General features: G+C 38.6%; 1 protein-coding gene across 3 annotated transcripts in view; it reads left to right on the forward strand.

Moving 5' to 3' along the window:
• The window catches only part of LOC107784382 (uncharacterized), a 61,531-nt gene extending 47,242 nt beyond the window's left edge, over positions 1 to 14,289 (forward strand). For 2 of the 3 annotated variants that reach the window (XM_075243223.1, XM_075243224.1), the window contains exons 27-29: positions 12,796 to 12,894; positions 13,478 to 13,516; positions 13,702 to 14,289. In XM_075243223.1, the coding sequence (XP_075099324.1) occupies positions 12,796 to 12,894; positions 13,478 to 13,516; positions 13,702 to 13,866 (303 nt within the window). In that variant the 3' untranslated portion in view covers positions 13,867 to 14,289. The remainder of the gene's footprint in view (positions 1 to 12,795; positions 12,895 to 13,477; positions 13,517 to 13,701) is intronic. The other variant, XM_075243225.1, reaches the window with a different exon arrangement.
• Positions 14,290 to 23,715: the final 9,426 nt, after the last annotated feature.

Here is a 23,715-nt window from a genome sequence, read left to right on the forward strand (position 1 = left end):
GGTGAAAATGAGGAGCAGTCCAACCATTTCAAACATTCATATATCTAATGGATGGGCAGCCAATTTTAAAAATATCTGCAAGTCCAAAGCTGAAGACCCATGTTTAAAGACGCAGACCCTTATCTCATGTATCCTTTAGTGTCGGAAAGTTGAGAGCTCCATGCAGTTGTTGGAATTGATGGGAAATAAAGATACTACAGTCTCTGTGCTTGCTTCCTTGGATATGTTTGTCCAAGACCTTCCCCTAGGTCCGAAGAAAGCTTTTCTCTGGAATATTTCGAGGATGAAAGGGTGAGATGGAGTCATTACCTGAAGATGACAATATGACCTGGGAAAATCTGCAGCAGAATTTCATTCAAAGGTTTTTGAAGAATTCACATGAACACATGCTGTTGATTCTCCTTTGATATATTTATGCGCAATTTCAGTAAAAGATTAAACTGAGAAGGGCGTCAAGATGGGTAAGAAGGAGTATACTGAAATGTGTAAACTACTTGGGGTTCATATGATGAACTCGAAAATGAGCTCCTTGATCTGTTATTACAGATTGAAAATATCAGGACCTATAAATTGGTGTCAAACTCAAATCCTTCTCCTATATTTAAAGGGAGTTGTAATTGCCCGTTTAATGTCAATTATGGTGAGTCTAGTGGATATATGGGCAGTGGGCAGTGGGCAGCAGGAGGAAGTTATTGAATGAAAAGAAGTGAATTTGAAGTTAAGCTTTTGGAACCCCTAAAAGATAAAGATGAACAAAGATTGATAAGGCTGATGGTTAGAGTTGGAAAGCAGATATCATCTGTTTTGTGGAAACAAAAATGAACAATGCAGATTTTTCTCTTATTAAAAAGATAGGGGGCAGTACATGAGCAGAAGGGCTGATTGTGGAAGCCTAGGGAAGTAGTGGAGGTATTCCACTGTTGCTGGACAAGAAAATATGGATATGTAACGATTGATGGGTCTGCGCGGCTACTGTTTTGTCGTAGGAGTTGAACTCTGGATCTCTACTGCCCTTGTGATGGGGGAGAAAGGAGCTTTGGCATGAAGTGGTTGCTAATTAGGGGTTCGAAGCATCATCATGTGTTGTCGGATGGATTTCAGTGTCACAAGATTTAGTGACGAAAGGTGTGGCGGAGTTTTCAATCCTAGATCTATAAGAGATTTCACAGAAGTAGTTGATGAGTTACCTATGATGATTTATCCCTTCCAATGTGGACAATCAACTGATTAAGGGGTAATGATATTTCTTGTGCATCAAGGATTGATAGGTTCCTTATATCTACTAAACGGGATGACTTCTTTTAAGACTATAAAACCGAGGGGCCTTCCTAGAGTTTGTGCAAATCACTAATCTATTCTCTTGGAATGTGGGGATTGGAATACAGAAAGGTCATTTTAAATTCGAGAATATGTGGCTGATAATGAATTCATTGATTTAGTGGATAGATGGTGGAAATCATATGAGGTACAGGGAATGTTGTCCTAGCCAAAAAGTTAAAGTTGTTGAACCTGGATATCAAAAAATGGACAAGGAACTAAGGAAGTCTTCGGTATGCTGCAAGAAATATAGAAAGCTGTTTTGGGAAATCTTGCTATGAAGGATTAGTCAAATTCAGTAATAGGAGCTGAGTATGAGGTGGAATCCATGCAGTCTAGCCTTTCAAAAGAGCTGAAGAGATTGCCAAAGCTGAAGAAACATAGTGGAGGCAGAATAAAGCTGTTTATGGATCAAGCAAGGTGATAAAACTAAAAAGCATAAAGAAAGCAACAAAGTCCATGGTGTTGGCGAAAAGCAAGAAGTGAAAGCTTCATGCTTCTTTGAAGTGAAGCGCTCAATTTATTGAAAAATTTGAGAAGATAAACATATATCTATCTATGTAAAGTTTCAATAGAAATGTCATGACCCAAAATCCCATCGGAGTCGTGACGGTGCCTAACACCGCTTGCTAGGCAAGCCAACAATCGATTAGCAGAAACAAACTTAAATAACGTTATTAAATAATCTCAACAGCCGAATAACATAAATAGCTGAAATCAATAATAACAATGCAACTGAAAACCATCCCACGATCTGGTGTCATCGAGTACATGAACGCTACAAAATTCAAATACAGAGTCTGAACCCAAAATACAATACTGTCTGAAAGATGGTACAATATAACACGAATTAAGAGAAAAAGGGACTTCAAGGCCTGGCAATGGAAATAGCAGCTACCTCGAAATCTCCAAAATTGGTACCGAAGCCACTCTCTAGCAATCACCTCTCTCAGCAGCACATGGATTTACACATGAAGTATAGAGTGTATTATGAATATAGCTAGCTGACCTCATGTACTCAATAAGTAACAAACCTAACCTCGAGCTGAAAGCAGTAACGAGCTTAGTAAGGTCCAATATTCATTTCAAATAGCCAACAAGTATAATAACGGCAAAAAGGAAAAGTAGCTCAAGTAATATCAAGTTCAACCTTTTCACAATAAGAAGGGAAATAAGCATGCTTATCAAGAATATAAGTTAAGACATAAATTCTTCCACAAAAATCACCTAAATATGGTTTTATCAATTTTACTGTGATTCCTCGTTCTACATATCAAATAGACATTAAGTACCAATTAGCATGAGGGAAGAAACACAACTCTATACCTGTATGACAAGTATGTATGCTAGAATCAACAATATCGTAGTTAAATCAAGTATACCCAATTTCAGCACATGTAGTGTCTGACACAAATACCCTTCAATCATCACACACCACCACATTCAGCACTATACCATTGCTTGACACAAGTCCCGCACAAGGCATATATATATATGACCCGTGTGTTTGTACCCACATGTTATTACCTGACTCCGTAGGGGCTGGTTCTAGCCCAAGCGCTGATCGGATCTAAGTCAACGATCAATATCACTTAGCCCAATATAGGGCCTGACGTAAGCGTCATCTCATAATCAATACCACTCAGCCCAATGTGGGCTTGGTGCACACGTCACCTCACTATCAGTATCAGATCAACTCTATGGCCAAGATCAGTCATCAACTGCTCGAGTCTCAAATGCTCACATATCACGATACTCAGTTCAACTCGTGTCACACATATAAAGGCACCAACAATATGTGAGATAACATATAAAGAATGTATAGAGATAGAGATATAATACGCAGATGTAACATCATGACTGAGAATATGACTACAATTAAGGCGAACAACTCAATATAGCAAGAATAACTCTATCACGTCTCAAACAGATAAACACATAGCATAGACATGATTTCTAACATGAATAATAACTCACGTAGTTATACAAGTGGAGAAAACACGGAAATAGCGGAGCATGATAGCAAAACAAGACACATAATAGCCTAAGGTCTACCTGGATCATGAATAACCCGGTTGTATGCATATATGCTCGTCACCTAGCATGTGCGTCACCCCTACATACCTCAAATATCATAGCCAACAATGATTTTACCCTCAAACCAAGTGATTTTACCCTCAAACCAAGTTTAGACAAGTTACTTACCTCAAGGTGCTTGAATCAATACTCAAAAATGCCTTCTCGCGCGAATCGACCTCCAAACAGCACGAATTTAGTCAATAACAGACCACTATGTCAAATAATGCTAAAGGAACGACATCGGAGCATAAAGACTCGATCTTTAATAGAAAGTACGAAGTCAGCCAAAAAGTCAACCCAGACCCGCTTTTCGAACCCGAGCAAAGTCATAAATCCCGACTACCCATTAGAATACGAGTCCAAATTACAAGTTTCATCCAAATTCGACTTCGAATGGGGTTCAAATCTCCATTTTTCACTCTTTAAAATCAGCCAAAACCCCTAAACATTTCTCGTTCGATCCCATAATATGTGTAATAATCCATGGAGAAACAAGATATAATGTTAAAATCAGATAGAAATCACTTACCCTCTTGCCTTGTGTGAAAATCCTCTTCAAATATCACCAATCTCCAAGTCTAGGGCTTAAAATATGAAATAATGGGTCGAAGTCCCGAATTTACATCACTTATAAGTCTGCCCAGTGATACCTGTTAGCTTTATTGTATAAATAGTAGTAAATAACCCTAATCCCATATGTATTAGGAGTAGGACATGTATTGTATATATAGGGCTCATTGTATCATTGTCATTATCAATCAATAATATATTTTCTCCCGTGCTTTCTCACATGGTATCAGAGCATCGGTGAGAAGAGATCGTTGTGCGTCATTCCAGCGATATCCGGGAAGAAAGAACTCAGTCACCGTGCAATTTTCTGGTGACCTAAGTGACTAGTTGCGTCAATGTCACTAATTATCAATGTTGTGCAAAATCCAACACCGGCACAAGGTTCCCAAGAGAGATCCGACCAAACCCCAGAAAAAATCACCGGAAAATAGTTAGCCACGCGCCGTCACGCGCCTGTCGGAGAACTGTTTCCGGCTGCGCGTCTGTCACACGCGCCAGCGCGTGTGACCCCTTCCGGTCAGATTTTGAAAAAATTTCTTCAGGACAGCTTCATCTCCTTGAAATTCCGAGTCCATTGGTACTATTTCCGACAGATTCCGACAACTTTGGAATTTTCCGGCGAGCTACAGTGATTTTTCCGGCGTGAACATTGATCCCCAGTAATTTTCTGCTTTTTCCGGCACGATATTATAATGGAATTCGTACCTGAAGCCTTTAACTCACAATCAGTTGGATTAAATGCAATAAATCCAATCCAAATGGTTTCTTTACCGGATTATATTGAGTTCCTTCAGTACAAAGCACGTAAACAGACATCTTCAGGATTAACCTCTGTTGTTCCAACAAATAGTAGCATGACTGGTGTCTCCCAATCTTCACCTTCTGAGTCTTGGGTCACTGATTCAGGTGCATCTGATCATATTTCTGGTAACAAATCTCTTTTCACTAGTATCTCATATTCTCAATCTCTTCCAACAGTCACAATGGCCAATGGGTCTCAAGCCATGGCAACTGCAATAGGTCAAGCAAGTCCACTTCCTTCCTTACCTTTAGACTCTGTTCTTTATGTTCCTGGTAGTCCTTTTAATCTCATAGCCGACAAGTGAGGCTTGCTCAGTTGGTAAAAGCACCTCCACCTACGACCGTTAGGTCTTGGGTTCGAGTCACCATGGAGGGGAAGTGTGGAAACACTATAGATCCTCCTAATTTGGGAGGGGTTTAAAAAAATAAAAAAAAATAAAAAAAAAATCTCATAGCCGTTAGTCGCTTAGCCAAATCACTTAAATCTGCTGTTTTATTTCTTGATGACCTTGTTTTTATACAGGAACGCAGTACAGGGCGGATCATTGGTACCGGACGTGAGTCAGATAGACTTTATTATCTTATCCTTGCAAAATCACATGGACTCGCATCTTGTCTTCCTCCAATAACTTCTTCTGTTACTGATTTACGAGATTTATTGCATAAATGGTTAGGACACCCCAGTTTGTCAAAACTTCAGAAAATGGTACCTGGCTTATCTCACTTGTCCACTCTAGAGTGTGAGTCGTGTCAGCTCGGTAAGCATACCCGCTCCCATTTCCTGCGGCGTCTTGACAATCGAGCAGAGTCACCTTTTACTTTAGTCCATTCAGATGTTTGGGGTCCTAGTCGGGTTAGTTCTACCTTAGGATTCCGCTACTTTGTCAGTTTCATTGATGATTATTCCAGGTGCACTTGGATATTTTTGATGAAAAATCGATTTGAGTTGTTTTCTATTTTCCAGACCTTCCATGCTGAAATTCAAAATCAATTTGGGGTTTCTATCCGCACATTTCGTAGTGATAATGCCCTAGAGTGTTTGTCTTTCCCATTTCAGCAGTTTATGAACTCCCATGTGATTATTCATCAAATATCTTGTCCGTACACATCCCAACAAAATGGGATAGCTGAAAGAAAGAATAGACATCTTATTGAAACTGCTCGTAGCCTACTCATTATTGAAACTGCTCGTAGTCTACTCATACAATCTCATGTTCCGCTGCGTTTTTGGGAGATGCGGTTCTTACATCTTGTTATCTTATTAATTATATGCCATCTTCAGCTATCCAAAATCAAGTTCCATTCTCTGTCCTGTTTCCCCACTTACCTTTGTTCTCTCTTCCACCCCGTGTCTTTGGGGGTACGTGCTTTGTTCATGACCTTACTCCAGGAAAAGATAAGTTAGTTCCCCGTGCTCTTAAGTGCATATTTCTGGGTTACTCGAGAACGCAAAAGGGATATCGATGTTATTCTCCTGACCTTCAGCGATTTCTTATGTCTGCTGATGTTACCTTTTTTGAAACCCAATCATACTTCACAGGTCCAGTTAATCACTTAGATATTTCTGAGGTGCTACCTGTTCCTTCTTTTGGAGATTCAGTCCCTATCTCCCATTCATCTTCCTCCATAGCTCCACCGCCTACAGTTCCAGTTGCAGCTCCACCACCTATAGCTCTAGTGTCACCACCGAGTCCAGTGCCATCACCTAGTCCAGTTCCACCAACTATAGCTCCAGTGCCACCACCTAGTCCAGTTCAACCTTCTACAGCTCCACCACTCTTGACTTATCATCGTCGTCCGCCCCCAGCATCAAGCCTAGTTGATTCACGTCCTGCACCTGACCCTGCTAATACTGCGGACTTATTTCCTCTTAATCAACCGATTGCACTACGAAAAGGTATACGGTCCACACTTAATCCTAATCCTCATTATATCGGTTTAAGTTACCATCGTCTCTCATCATCCCATTGTGCATTTGTGTCATCTTTGTCGTCTGTTTCCATCCCTAATGCTACAGGTGAACCACTGTCTCATCCCGGATGGCGACAGGCTATGATTGACGAGATGTCTGGTTTACATACGAGTGGTACTTGGGAGCTTGTTCCTCTTCCTTTAGGTAAATCGACTGTTGGTTGTCGTTGGGTGTATGCAGTCAAAGTTGGTCCAGATGGCCAGGTTGATCGACTTAAGGCTCGTCTTGTTGCCAAAGGATATACTCAGATATTTGGACTCGATTACAGTGATACTTTCTCTCCCGTAGCTAAAATTGCATCAGTCCGCCTTTTTCTATCCATGGCTGTTGTTCGCCATTGGCCTCTCTATCAGTTGGACATTAAGAATGTTTTTCTTCACGGTGATCTTGTGGATGAGGTTTATATGGAGCAACCACCTGGTTTTGTTGCTCAGGGGGAGTCTAGTGGCCTTGTATGTCGGTTGCGCCGGTCCCTCTATGGTTTAAAGCAGTCTCCTCGAGCCTGGTTTGGTAAGTTCAACACAGTTATTCAGGAGTTTGGCATGACTCGTAGTAAAGCTGATCACTCTGTATTTTATCGACATTCTGCTTCAAATCTCTGTATTTATCTGGTCGTTTATGTTGACGATATTGTTATTACCGGCAATGATCAGGATGATATTAGTAAGTTGAAGCAACATCTCTTTCAGCACTTTCAAACTAAGGATCTGGGCAGATTAAAGTATTTTCTGGGTATTGAGGTCGCTCAGTCTAGCTCAGGTATTGTGATCTCACAACGAAAGTATGCCTTAGATATTCTTGAGGAGACAAGAATGACAAGTTGTAGACCTGTTGACACTCCGTTGGATTCGAATTCTAAACTTCTGTCACGACAGGGGGAGCCTCTTAGCGATCCTGCAAGATATAGGCGGTTGGTTGGTAAATTAAATTACCTCACAGTGACTAGACCTGACATTTCCTTTTCTGTGTGTGTTGTGAGTCAGTTTATGGATTCTCCCTGTGATAGCCATTGGGATGCAGTTGTCTGCATTCTTCGATATATAAAATCAGCTCCAGGCAAAGGCTTATTGTTTGAAGATCGAGGCCATGAGTAGATCGTTGAATACTCAGATGCTGATTGGGCAGGATCACCTTCTGATAGACGTTCTATGTCTGGATATTGTGTCTTAGTAGGAGGAAATTTGGTTTCTTGGAAGAGCAAGAAACAAAATGTGGTTGCTCGGTCTAGTGCAGAAGCAGAATATCGAGCAATGGCTATGGCCACATGTGAGCTAATTTGGATCAAACAGTTGCTCAAGGAGTTGAAATTTGGTGAGATTAGTCAGATGTGACTTGTGTGTGATAATTAAGCCGCTCTTCATATTGCGTGAAATCCAGTGTTCCATGAGAGAACTAAACACATCGAGATTGACTGTCACTTTGTCAGAGAAAAGATACTCTCGGGAGATATTGCTACAAAATTTGTGAAGTCGAACGATCAGCTTGCTGATATTTTCACCAAGTCCCTCACTGGTCCTCGTATTAGTTATATATGTAACAAGCTCGGTACATATGATTTATATGCACCAGCTTGAGGGGGAGTGTTAGTTTCATTGTATAAATAGTAGTAAATAACCTTAATCCTGTATGTATTAGGAGTAGGATATGTATTGTATATATATAGGGCCCATAAATCCAAATTTATCAATCAATAATATATTTTCTCCCGTGCTTTCTCACAATACCCTTTGCGAACGCGGCCCAAGCCTCGTGTTCGCGAAGCACAACTTAGCCTCTGCCAAAAAGACTCTTCGGGAACGCGGTCAACCACCCGCGAATGCGATACACGGGCAACTTAAGCTTACGCGAACGCGTCCCAGACTTTGCGAACGTGAAGGCTAACCCCAGTCCCAGCTAGCCCTCTCCTCTACGCGAAAGCAAGCCCTTTACTCGCGAACGTGAAGATCAACGACCCCAGCTCTTCGCGAACACGACACCCTATTCGCGAACGTGGAGAACAAATACCACAGTTGCCCTAAGTAAGCCTCCGCGTTCGCGAAGCACACCATACGCCAATAGAATATTTGCAATTCAACCAAGCTTCGGGTGGTTCGAAACTTACCCGAGCCACCAAAGACACCGTCCAATCATATCAACAAGTCTGTAAACACTACCCGGACCTATCCAAAGCCTCAAAACACATGGAAGATCACTACATCTACAAATCGACGATCAAACCATCAATTGAACTTCTCTTAAGTTCATAAGCTTCTAAACTTCCAACCAAACATTTGATTCCTATCAAATCAACTCGAAATGCCACCAAACTTTGCACACAAGTTCCAAATGACAAAATAGACCTATTCCAATTCTCGGAACGACAATCCGAACTCGATAACCTCAAAATCAACTCCCGGTCAAACTTGCAAACTTTTCAAACCTTTAAATTTTCAACTTTTGCCAATTAGAGCCAAACTAACCTAGGAACCTCCAAATCCAAATCCGGACATACGCCTAAGTCCAAAATCATCCCACAAACCTATCGAACCATCAAAACACGAATCCGAGGTCGTTTACTCCTTGGTCAACTGTTACAACTGAAGCTTCCAACCATGGAACTAGTGTTCCAATTCATTCCAAAACCTTTCAGAAACCAAACCAACCATCCACACAAGTCAAAAAACAACAAACAAGCATACGAGAGGAACGAGGCTCAAATGCACAAAACAACCGGCCAAGTCGTTACAAGAAATAATTAATTTTAGCATCTAATATGCAGTAATGCATATATTTTTCTACCCCGAGACTTTGATCAAGTGGTATGAGCACAACACATGATGTCTTGGTGCATGTCGCAGTTTGCAACCTTGCCATGGACAAAAGTTGAGTATTTAAATGAAGAAGAGTAGAGGGGGGCCCATTATCTATTGAGTTTTGTACCATGCCCCACCCGCCCTGGGACAATAAATAATGCAGATATTGATCAAACTCCTCAAAATTGAGATTCAAAGAATCAACTAATTCTCTGTGGGATGACTTTGTGTGATTTTTTGGGCTGCACACTCCTTTGAAGCACATGGCTTCACATGTGAACAGAGGCGGATTTATGATTCCTAGTATATGGGTGCACTACTAAAAAAAGGAGAAAAAATGTATTAAGTGAGAATTGATCCCTATTCCTCTTGGTAAATAACTCAACCTTCAACCAAGTGTACCATTCAGCCTTCTTGGAGCATGGGTCCAACAGTTAATATTATACCAATTTTAGAAAATATGCACATAAAATATCTGATTTTACGGAGAGACCTAGGTTCTAGCGCCCCATAATCTCACCTATAAATTTGCTCCTGCCTGTGAAGCGATAACCTATCACTTCATCACTTTAAGTGACGAAGCAATGACTTTTAATAACATTCATGGCAAGCCGGTAGGAGACAAGAAGTTGATTAAGAATCAAATTTTGGGCTCCTATGAGAAGCTATTAATAGAGAATGAAAAATGGAGAAGTTTATAGGAAGATAACATGTTGGCTGTTCTTCCTGATGATGAGAGAGATTGCCTGCAAAGACAGTTTCTTGCTGAGGAAGTGGAATCAGTGTTCGACACTTTGTAGGGGAGAAAGCTTTTGGACCTGAAGGATTCAGTATATCCTTTCGGAAATGTTGGCCTACTATGAAAATGATATAATAAAAAAATTTGATTTTTTTTCACAAAGAAGACACTTTTGAAGGAGTTTTAATGCCACATTCATAGCGCTTGCACCAAAAGAAATTTCCATGGAAATAAAAGATTATAGGCCCATCAGCATGCTTGGAAGTGTTTACTAAGGACCTTACTGACTACTCGAAGATGGTAATCAACAAATCTTTGTGAATCAGATTGCCTTTATAAAAGATTGGCAAAACATTGATGCTGCTATGTTGCTAATGAATGCTCGGACCATTATTTGCAGATAGACTGGCATGGGGTAACCTGTAAATTGGACTTAGGAAACGCATATGACCATGTGAAATGGTCATTATCCAGTGGATACATACATGTATATCTACTGTCAGGTTTGCTATTCTTATTAATGGGGGATCCTGAAGGTTTCTTTAAGCCGCTGAGAGGCTTAAGACAAGGTGATCCACTTTCACCTCTTTTCCTCACTTTTACCATCAATCTGGAAACCCTCAAGCCATCCAAGACTTTTAGCCCTCTTTAGCGAAAGACTTGGTGCTTCCATCACCATGACAAATTAATCTGGCCAAGAGTAGCATTTTCGCTCTAAATGCAGAAAGTATTCTTCTGGAGCTCTCTGATATACTGGGATGAAAATAGAAGCTTACCCTGCTACTGCTTATTTGGATCTTCCTCTTGCTGCTAAATTGAAGGCCAAAGGGAATTGGCTGGGAGTTCTTGGCAGATATGAGAAAAAATTCTCTGCATGGAAAAAACTATATTTATCCTTTTGGTGGGAGACTAACTTTGGTGAATGGTATGTTGGATAACGTACCTACCTATTTGATGCCCCTTATCCCCATCCCTTCTACTGTGGAGAAATATTAGATCAGCTGAGGGATAATTTCCCCTGACAAGATAATGCTACACAAGGAAGATGTGTCTAGTCATGTGCAACTTGTGATGATAAATAGAGAAGGTGGTGCACGGGAGTGAAGAACTCAAGCTTCAAATAAAGGTTTGGTGGGAGACTCACTTGGGTGAATGTTGTGTTGGATACCATGCCTACATCTTTGAGGCCTCATACTATTCTGTTCTACTGTGGAGAAAAGATTAAATAAGCTGAGAAATAATTTCCTCTGGCAAGGTAGTGCTACACAGAGAATGAAGCATCTATCAATGGCAACAGGTGATGATACATAAAGAAAGTGATGGCACTGAAGTGAAGATTCTCGAGTTTCAAAATAAAAGTTTGGGAGTGTACTTATCAAATGGCTCTGGAGATTTAATGATGGTAAAGCAGGATTATAGAAAGATGTTATTTTTCACCAAATATGGGATTGTAGATCATTGGACTCCTAAGCTACAGCTATGCATAACAAATAACTATCTGGAAGCATATCTGTAGTTATTGGAGCGACTTCCAACTATATACTAGATTGAGTGTGGGAAGCCGTAAACATGTTAGATGGACATTAGAGTGCGCGCAAAAATCTTACTCTATGTTAGTTTGGCTGTAAATAAAAGTTGTTTGGTGGCTGACTGTTTCTCTGAAGCTAGATAGCATCTGCAACTTAGAAGAAATCTCAATGATTTGGAGATTGATGAGTTTGGTCTTCTACTAGAGGTTGTACAGTCTGTATCCTTAAATGATGAGAAAAATGAGTCACTGATCTGACTTGTCCAGTAAAAGGGGAGACTTTGCTGTTAAGAGCTACTGAAATCTATTTTAAAAATAAAATGGTTGCTGGAATGCTGATTGGCCTTGGAAACTTATTTGGAAATCAAGAGTACCTCCCAGAGTGGTTGTTTTACTTGAGTTTCAACTAGGAATACTTGTTTGACTCAGGATAATCTTCAAAGAATAGGATTGCCCTTATGCAGTAGATGCTTCTTCTGCGAAAGTTCTTAGGAGGGCAGCAGACAGTTATTCCTGCATTCAATCAAGTATGACTAATCTGCTCATTGTATTAAATCTTTTTGGAGTTAGCTGGGTCATGCCAGGGGATATAAAGAGCCTATTACTGTGCTGGCTGGGTCAGAAGATAAGCAAAAGATCGAAGACATTGTGGAAGACTGCTCCATTATGCAGTGGACTGTTTGGCTTTGAGAGAAACAAGAGTTGCTTGAGAGAAAGACAAATCACATTTCTATTGTAAAGCATATGTTTAATTTACAAATATATACTTTTGGTGTAAGGGGTCATATGTTTGATAGCATGTCACATTTGTTTTTTCATTTTTTAGATAGCATGGGGACATAATCAAAATTTGTAAATTCCCTTCTTCTTCTACCCTTCATAGTACCTTCTTGGTATTGATTTTAACGAAATTTACTTTACCTTATCAAAAGAAAAAAGTTCTTGTGATATGGAACTGATTCATTTGTTATGTCAACGTGATCATCTTCCCTGATAGATAATGAAGACTCTCTTTGAGATTGTTCTGTTTGAAGATTGTGGCAACCAGTGGAGCCTAAGTAGACCGATGCTGAGTATGATACTCATCAGCGAAGAGGTGACACTAATTTTTGTAGCATTTAGATTCCGTCTACTTATTATTTCGAAAACTGCAAGATGCAAATGTGACTATGATACACACATACATATGTCTGTGCCGGTGTTTTCACACAAGGCACAGTATTGGGTTCTGTTTGCAGTTAAATCACCAGTTCCACAATTTTGAATTTCATTAAATTATGGTAGTAACAAAAGCAAATCATAACTATATCACACGGATGTTGATTGAATCAGCAGACTTAATCTTGCGTTTACAGTTGAGATGTGTTTGATTTTTTTTAAACCCTTCTACTAATTAGATGTCAGAAATAGTTGTTGTATCCACTGTGCTTGATGTTCTCCCTTTGCCTAGTCCATTGCTTCTTTCTAATAGGTTGTCATGGTTTAATCCATGGAGTTCCATTATGACATATTCTTTGTTAATCCACCTGCATCACAGGTTTATAGGAAGAATTCATTTAATGAATGCATTACATTGTAACAAACAGAATAATTTAGATATTAGAATATGCTTTATAGTGGAGAGGAATGGTTGTGTATTACTATACCTGATATGATTATGATTCATTCGCATCTTGCAGATGTTCTCAAACTTAAGAGCTCAGATTTTGTCTTCACAGGTATGAGAATCTTGTTAGTTAGGGATAATTTATTTTGTCTATTGCCATAATGTTGGTCTATTTGGTATCATTGTTCGTAATCTAACTTTTTATTTTTATTTTTTTTACCATAAGGCGAAAAAGATGGATTGGTTGTATCAATGCACATCTTCGTGGACTAATGATCTACTTCCTTGTGCTGACAGCTCCTCTTTATCCATTTTCATCTGCAGCCAACAGACCAGCAACAGCGTCTTTCAGTGTGCTTTGACAAACTTATGGCTGATATAACTCGAAGCTTGGATCAGAAGAACAGGGATAAGTTCTCCAACAATCTAACTAGATTCAGGAATGAGTTCCGGACCAGATAAGCGCAGTGATAAAAGCAAGTGGTGCATCCCTTGTACACAATAAACTTTCTCCCACCTTCCCAAACACATACAAAAAGAAAAGGGCACATTTACGCAGAGAGAACATGGGAAGGGAGAGCCAAGGAAAAAGAAACATCAAGAACATGTTCAAGAAAAATGAAATTGTGATGGTGGCTGAAGTTTTGTTTCTTTTTTTATTTGTCCTCATTGGTGAAATGCATTCTGCGAAGTGCTGTCTGTCATATTTTGCTAAATCCATGCTGTAATTTCTATCACAACAGTGTACAGTCCAACTGAAGATCTTATTTTTGCTATTAGAAATGCAAAAGATCATTAGTGTTTTCTGACGAGAATTTGTAAATGAGCATTGTTAACGTGTTAGATTATAGTAATGGTATCATCAATGTGGTTTATTTCGCTTTACTTCTTGATGCTAATAGAAGTAGAGCTTGTTTTGCCCTTACCTTCCTTTTACAGTAGAGGATTCTCTTGTTTTCTTACCGTATGTTCAGGCTTAGATGATTGATAATGGGACTCTCTTTATCTTTCTCCGCTTAAATAATAGGGTTTTGTCTGTGGTAGGGTTTTAACCTATGACGTGCGTTTGATCTACTGCAAATCAAAGTCCTGGTCCAGGACTCCTGGAGTTTAAGGTGAAACAATTTTTTCAGCTTTTCAGAAATAGTTTTTGCTTCTACTTAAAAGCATTTTTCTTCCTTCTAAAACTTGACCAAACACCTCAACTTTGAAAAAGTATTTTTTTGACAAAAGAATTATTTTTGGCCTCGAAGAAGCTTGGTTAAATATGCTACTAAGCTCTATAGTTCAACTTTTTAGAGGTCGTTCGGTTGGGAAACAAGTTATTCCAGGATTAATTATCTCGGGGGTGTTATCCCACCCTCCTATAGGGATAAAAATAACACTACAATCATGGGATAACTAATCCCAAGATTAGTTATATTGCGATTTTATCTCAATCAAATGCGGGATATACTCATCTCAAATTTAATTTATGATTACTTATCTCTTATTCTTTGTACCAAACGAGCCATCAGCTTCTTAACTATTTTTAAAACTACGGGTTCAGATCGATTGTTTGTTGCAATTCTAGTAAGTTCTTACACATAATTATGCTATGCATCCAAAGTATTGGATTGAATTTGATGCTGCAACTCTGGATGTGCCTCTAACTAACTCTCTCTCTATATATACAATTCAACATTTCAAGATCCATCTCGTTTATATATCCCAACAAGGTTCCAAATATGGCCAATAACATGTAAGTAATCAAGAAGTCTCACAATCCAACATAGCATAAGAGAATAATACAATAACTAAATAAAGATGAAATAACACGGGCTAGTCAGTTTTCTGACAAAATTGCTAGCGTTCGTAAAGTTATTGAAAAATAGCTACTATTTTGCTGCAACAGGGATCGGTCCAGCATAATATACTAGAGATCGGTGCACCTGTGTATGAACTTCAAGCATATTATGCTGGAACTCCAACATGCGGAAAGGTCCAGCATAATATACTGAAGATTGGAGTACATGTGTATGAACTTCCAGCATATTATACTGGACCGACATATTATACTAGAACTCCAGTATATTATGTTGGAGTTCCAGTATACATATGCTGGAACTCCAACATAATATGCTAGAGTTCCGGTATACTTATGCTGGAACTCCATTATAATATACTGGAGTCCCAGTATACTTATGCTGGAACTCAAGTATATTATGCTGGAGTATTTTATGGATTTTGAACAGTGTTTTCGTTGAGATTTATCTTTATATGAAAAGTGGCTAAAATTCGATTACTTTTGAAACTATGGCTATTTTTGAATGACCACTTGTAAATCTGGCTATTTTTGAATTTCTCTAAATAAAGACATGAATAAACTACTTCTACCTGCATGCATTAGCCCATGACAAACTCGTCACCATGATATATGCTTGTCCCGATACGTTTAGCACATAGCAATTAAATACTTACAACCTAATTCCCTCAAATTAGGGTTGACCACAATACTTATCTCTTTCCGGAACAAATCAACTCTCCAAGACCGTTTTCTCTAGAACAAGCCTCCAAACAACTCGAATCTACTCAAATAATCAAAACAAGCTTAAGGAGCCCTCCTAATACTAAAATGGTTCGGTCTTTAACATATTTGGAAAGTCAATAAAAAGCCAAACCGGGCCCACTCGGTCAAAATTTGAAATCAAGAGCAAATCTCGATTACTTATTCATCCCCAAGTCCAAATATGTGATTTATTTCGAGATCCGCTCTCAAATCGAGGTCTAGATCTCCAAAATTCATTTTTTTAAGTTCAACCGAAAATCTTATTTTCTACTCTTTAATATCCTAGATTTAGGGATAAAAATCTTTGGGGAATAATAAAAATTAGTTAAAAAAGTTAAAGTTACTAATCTTTAAAGTTGTGAAGAAAATCCTCCCAAATATCGTATTCTAATGAAGTTTAGGTCTCAAAAATAGAATAAAATGAGCTAAATTTCAGGGATATGATGACTGCAACACCAACAATGGAAAAACTTACGTAAACAACTTGAAACCAATCCAAAACTTACTCGAGCCCCTCGAGTCTCATTCCAGACATCGATACAAGTATATTAACCTTACACGAACTCGAGCGTAAGCTCAAAACATCAAACTAACATTAAAAATCAAGAATTAAGAATCAAAACTCAAGAATTCACATGTAAATAACTCAAATTTCCACCTTTCAATTATAAATGCTGAAATGGCCTTGGGTCACCTTGGATCCAGACCAAACATAAGTACAAGTCCAACGTCATCATTCAGACCTACCAGAATCATTAAATTACTGATATAAGGTCGTTTACCAAGAATATTTACTGTGGTCTACTCTAACAACATTAAAGCTCTAGAATTGAGTTTCTCTACCAAAAGCACATCTAAACTTTTTGGAAATTGAAACGAACCATGCACATAAGTCATAAAACATCAAATGAAGCTATTCAAGACATCAAATCAAGAAATGAAAAGCTAGAAATCTAAATGACCTATCGGGTCGTTACATCCTCCATCTCTAAAAGAAACATTCGTCCTCGAAAGGACATAGAAATATACCTGAATTGGCAAAAAGATGCACATATATTCTCTTCATATCGGACTCGGACTCCCAAGTATCCTCCTCAGTTGACTACCCTTGCCAAAGCACTTTAATAGAAGAAATATCCTTTGATCTAAACTTTCGAACCTACCAATCTATAATAGCTACCGTCTTTTTTACATAAGTCAAATTCTCATCAAGCTGCACCGTGCTGAAGTCCAGAACTTGGTACTTATTTTCATGATGCTTCCGAAGTATCGAAACGTGAAATACCAGATGTAACCCTACTATATTGAGAGTTAATGCCAACCTACAAACAACCTCCCCAACTCTCTCTAATACCACAAATGAACCAATAAACCTCGATCTCAACTTGCAATCTTCTCAAATCTCATCACACCCTTCATAGGCAAAACTTTCGAAATTACCTTCTCACTCTCCATAAAAGCCATATCATGGACCTTCTGCATAACTCTTCTACCTACTCTACGCTGTTTGAAGAAGATCCTAAGTCAAATTCACCTTATCTAAGGCATCACCAACCAATCTCTCTAATGTAGATCTGAGTCAACACCTCTGAAATGCAAGAAGTCACCACTAAAATGAAATGTGTAGATTTGGTCAATCTATCCATAATAACCCTAATAACATCAAACTTCCTTAAAGTCCGTGGTAATTCTACCAAAAATGTCCATGGTAATGTGTTCCCACTTCCGTTCTGGTATCACCAACCTTTGAGTCAGACCTACTGGTTTTTGATGTTCATACTTCACTTGCTAGTAATTCAACACCGTGAAATATCCTAACAATGTCCTCCTTCATTTTGAACCACCAGTAATGCTGCTTCAAGTCATGATACATCTTCGTGACACTTGGATGAATAAAATACTGTGAAATATGATCCTCCTGGAGAATCAAATCCCCCAAACCATCAACATCCTTAACAAAAATCTGACTTTGAAGCTAGAATACACCATCATATCCAATAAATATACTTGTGGCACCACCCACTGCATTGTGTCCTTAAGCACCAACAAATATGGATTATCATACCGACAAGCCTTGGTACACTAAAACAAGGACGACTGCGCAATAACAAAATCAAGAAGCCTTCTAGGCTAAAAAATATCCAATCTCACAGATCTATTAGCCAAATCTTTAACATCCATAGCCCTAGCCTCAACTGAAATAAATACCAAACTACCCATACTCTCCGCCTTTCTACTCAAGGCATCCACTGCCAAATTTGCCTTGCCTAGATGATACAAGATAGTGTTATCACAATCTTTCAGCAACTCCAACTACCTTCACTGTCTCAAATTCAAATCCTTCTACTTGAACAAGTATTGGAGACTCTAATAATCAGTGTAGACCTCATATGACATATCATACAAGTAGTGCCTCAAAATATTGAGTGCATGCACAATAGCTGCCAACTTCAAATCATGAACATGATATTTCTTCTCATGGGTCTTCAACTAACGAGATGCATAGGAAATCTTTGTACCATCATGCATTAAAATTACACCAAGTCTAAAATGTCCGCAAAATGGATTGCGGAATGGCCTTCAAAAACCTAGGTTGGATTGGTCCGATCTGTGATAGGTTGGATGGCCTCCAGAATTTCTTATGCTAATTTTATGATGGAAGTGTAGACATGGAATGGTTATACGGCCAAATAATTGACCGCAAAATGACCTTCAAAATTGAGCTTCTCTTGTTCAACTCTACAACGATTTTGCGGCCCGCATAACTGATTTGCAGTTGCATAAAAGACCATAGAATTTCCATGTTCTTCAAATTTCTTCCACCCACTCCATAATGTACCACACAACCCCCAAAAGTCTGAGCCTACCTTGGCACCATAAGACCTCTGATTCTTGGCCAAATTTCACGGGGCTTTACACATCAATACAAGAACTCATGGGTGTCCTCTAAAGGAGCACTACTAAGATGAAGAGGAAACAACTTCTGAAACCTATCCATCATCTTCACCTCATCAGTTGACATCGCGGGTCTAACCTCAGGTTGAACTGCAATGACACAATGAACCACACTAACTAGTTGGTCATAGGTTCTGATATCCATGAGCTCCTCCCCTAGCCTGAAAAGTGGCTTGTGCCATAGGAAGTATATCTGCCTGAGCTATGCTCTCCATAAGGCCAACCATACAGACCAAGGTGTTTGAAACACGAGGGTAGCAATAAACCACTCTAGAACCTGAACTGTCCTTACTAGTTTAACCTAATCTAGAATATCCTTATCATCTGGAGCTATCTATAGCTCGACCGAAGTTGATCTAGTATGAGCATGAGTAGCTGCAAGTGTTGTGACATGTGCCTTGGGCTGGGCTCTAGCTTTGCCCCTGACCCAACCTTTACCCCTGATAGTGGCTACAACCTGGGGCTCCAGCTCCTGCTCTACTACTACTAAAGAGTGTGTTCTCACCACTTGTTAGATAATAATGGAATAAAGATTCAAACTTTCGGATAGAACAAAGTTTCACAACAAAGAAATAAAGAAAGTAAAGTTTCCTAAAAATATTTATAGCCTCTCGAAGATAAGTACACATGTCTTCGTACCAATCCCCAAGACTATACAAAGCTTTCTCATAATTCGTGAGACCTATGCAATCTAGTGCTTTGATAGTAGTTTATCATGACCCAAAATCCCAAGAAAGGTGTCTTGATGGTGCACTAACACCTCTTGCTAGGCAACCTAACACTTAACAATAATGGAAGAACCAAATCTAACATATAAATACATAATATCATAAATAAGAGTAAAATCTCCATAATACATAACGATTCTAAAACCAAAAACTACTGTCTTAAACACCTCCAAAGACTGGTGTCACTGCGTACATGAGCTTCTATGAGTACTAAATACAACATCTGAAATGAAGTACAATACTTTATGATATAATTAAACAATAACAAACCATAAGGAAGGCGACTCTAGAGTGTGCAAACAAGTGTGAAGCATTACGTCGAGTCTCCCAGTAGTCTAAGGTAGTTACCCCTCTAAACACCGCAAGGAACAATGTCTGGATCTGCAAAAGAAATGTAAAAATATGGTATGTGTACAACCAATCCAATATACTCAGTAAGCATAGAGCCTAACCTCGATGAGGTAGTGACGAGGCTATAAGAAGACACTTACTTATAAACATGTGCAAGTAATAAGCAGAAAGCACTAGAAACATAGAGACGAATAAAAGAATAAGTTCAAATAAGAGAATAAATAACCTTATGATACAAACACTACAGAGGAGAAACAACAAACATGAAATAAGCTCAAAAAATCATATCCGTTGCGGCACGCTACCCGATCCAACCTCAACATTGTTGCAGCGTGCAACCCTGTCTAATCTTGATACTGTTGCAGCTTGCAACCTGATCCAACCAATATAATATTGCAGCGTGGCCCCCCGTCCAATCTCAATACCAATCCACATGGAAACACAAATAAAGCAACAAACATGACAAGGAGAATGACATAATACCATAGAGAAAATGAGTAAGCATAATATACTAAGGAAAGGATAAACATGATAAACAATTAAACATTTCAAGATCCATCTCATTCATATATCCCAACAAGGCCCCAAGAATGACCAATAAAATTCAAGTAATCAAGGAGTCTCACAATCCAACATATAGCATAAGAGAATAACACAAGAATTAAATAAAGATATGAATAAACTATTTACCCGCATGCTTTAACCCATAACAAACGCATATACACTCGTTGCAATGCATATACTCCATTCCCAACACATTTAGCACATATCAAGTAAACACTTACAACCTAATTCCCTCAAATTAGTATTAACCACGACGCTTACCTCTTGTTAGAACAAATCAACTCTCTAAGACTGCAAACAACTCGAATCTAGCCAAATACTACTCAAATAAGACAAAACAAGCTTAAGAAAATCTTTTGACATTTTAACATATTAGAAAAGACAACAAAAAATTCAGCCCGGACCCACTTAGTAGAAATCCAAAATCAAGACCAAAACTTGATTACCCATTCACCCCGAGTCCAAATACGTAATTTATTTCGAGATCCGGCTTCAAATCGAGGTCTAAATCTTCAAAATCCAATTTTCTTAAGTTTTACCCAAAATCCAATTTTCTACTCGTTAAATCCTCGATTTGGGATGAAAATGTATGGGGGATAATAGAAATTAATCAAAAGCTAGTTAAAGTTACTATATTTTGAAGTTTTGAAGAACATCCTCTCAAGAATCGCCTCCTAACGAAGTCTAAGTCTTAAAAATGGAATACTATGAGCTAATCTCCGATCCGAGGTTGTTTACCAAAAATGTGGACCGTGGTCAATTCCAACAACATTAATGTGCTAGAATTGAATTTCTCTACCAAAACACATCTTAACCTTTTAAAAGTCGAAATGAACCATGCACACAAATCATAAAATATTAAATGAAGATATTCAAGGCCTCAAATCACAAAATGGAAAGATAGAACTAAAAATGACCAATCGAGTCTTTACACCTTGAGTCTCTGAGATCAATATCTAATCCCCATATTGTACTCCAGTAGTACACATGTCTGAATTTATACAAGAATGTGTAGAAGTGTAGTATGGGTACAACTGTAAGTATCAAGTCTAGCCTGAAAGTAGTGGCGAGGCTAATACTAATAAGATACTTACTTCTACAATTAGATAACGACAAATATAAATAAAGAGATAGAATAGTTCCGAAGCAGTGGATATCCGTAATATGAATCACAATCGAGGAAAGATAATAAACATCTTCACATATATAATGCTCAAAGCTAAATCCTTTCACTGAGTACACATAAGATAATGGTGTGCACGAAGTAGTAGGTAACGGGGTACTACAACATGAAGGCATGATGTATGGTCCAGACACACTTAGTACACCCTGTGTGCTTGGCGCATGTGCTCCTCACAACCACACACACTTAGCATTGTACATGTGCCTAGTATAAATGCCCCTCACTAATAACGAATCCATATTCCTGACACTCACAGGGCCCAAGATAATGAGTGTCCTCAACCTTCTCATATGTCTCAATGTGCCAAAGTATCTCACAGTTCCATAGCTATGTCAATCTACATAGAAAAATACCATCATGACCTAACTCAACTCATATAATACATGTATGGTACACAAAGACAGAGAAATAAATATGTGAATGTATGTTCACGAGAATGAAATATGACTACGGCTCAAGCAAACCAGCTCAATGTATCAAGAATGCATCATCATGTCCAAACAAGGAAACATAAGCATATACATGATCTTTAACATAATTATAAAGTCCACATAGTGACACGATCAAATAAAGCATGTGTCATGAAGTGTACATAATCAAACAAGGCATAAAGAAGCCTAAAACTACCCCAAAGTTAATAAAATCCTTGGTTTGTGTATATACTCTCGTCACCTCACATATACATCACTCCAACTCAAGTAACACATAGCAATCAAGTTCATTTTAGGTGAATTCCCTTTTAACGAGGATAACAAAGATACTTGCCTCTTCCCGAGCTAGGTTAAACCTCCAAAAAGCACTCTTTCTTTGGAAATCTACTCCAAACGACTCAAATCTAGCCAAATAATACTCGATGAGGTCAAATAAATTCATAGAAACCAATTCAAAAAATAATAAAGCTTCAATATTTAATAAATTTTCAGAAAGTCTACAAAAATCAATCCAGGACCACATGGTCAAAGCTTGAGTTTAGAACTAGATCCCATTGACTCATAACCCCACGAGTCCAAATATGTATTTAGTTTTCAAATCTAAGTGCAAATTGATGTCCAAAACCTCAAATTACACTCTCTTAGGTTGTAGACAAAAACTCCAAATTTCACTTAAAATATTTATGTTTTAGGTGTAGAAATCCATGAGAAATTAAGATATATGATCAAGTCCAAGTAAAAATTACTTACCCTCAAGATTGTACTAAAATTCCTCTTTAAATATCTTCTTCACGTTCTCCAAAACTCAAAAATGGTGAAAATTGGGTCCAGTCCCAAAAATTGAACTCAAAAGACCCCTGCCAGCTTTACCTATTGCGATCGCAGTTTTTGCCCACGCGATCACAAAGCACTAGCCAACACTGTCTGAAAGTCCTTTATTTCGGTCATGGAAAAACTTAACGTGATCGCGAAGCTCTACCAGCCTAACCTATGCGATCGTGAACCATCATATGTGATCACGAAGCACAAGCTTCTGGCCCCTTTAACATACTCTATACGATCACTTACCAGCCGACGTGAACGTGGCTATTTTCAAACCCCCTTATGAGATAAGGACTAGCTTTATGCAATCACGAGCCTCCAGTTCCGTGATTGCAGAGAACTGCTCATGCACCATAAATTAACAATTACAAAACATGCTCTGAATGGTTTGAAAATCACCCGAGCCCCCGATACCCCATCCAAACATTCCAACAATTCCATAAGCACTAACAACACCTAACCAAGGTCTCAAAACACACATAGAATCATCACATCTAAGAATCAATTGCCAAACCATATATTGAGCTCCTAAGATTCCAAACTTCCAACTAGATGTTCGATTCATACCTAAATACCTTGGATCTTAACAAAATGTAACAACCGTCGGGGATGGTTGGTTTAGTTTTGTAGAGGTTAGGGGTGGATTGGGACACTTAGTCCCAAGGTTGGAAGCTTAAGTTGTAAGAGTTGACCGGAGTTTGACTTTTGTATAGACGACTGCAGAATGGA

Source organism: Nicotiana tabacum, chromosome 22 (genome assembly GCF_000715075.1).
Source record: "Nicotiana tabacum cultivar K326 chromosome 22, ASM71507v2, whole genome shotgun sequence".
Lineage (NCBI taxonomy): Eukaryota > Viridiplantae > Streptophyta > Magnoliopsida > Solanales > Solanaceae > Nicotiana > Nicotiana tabacum.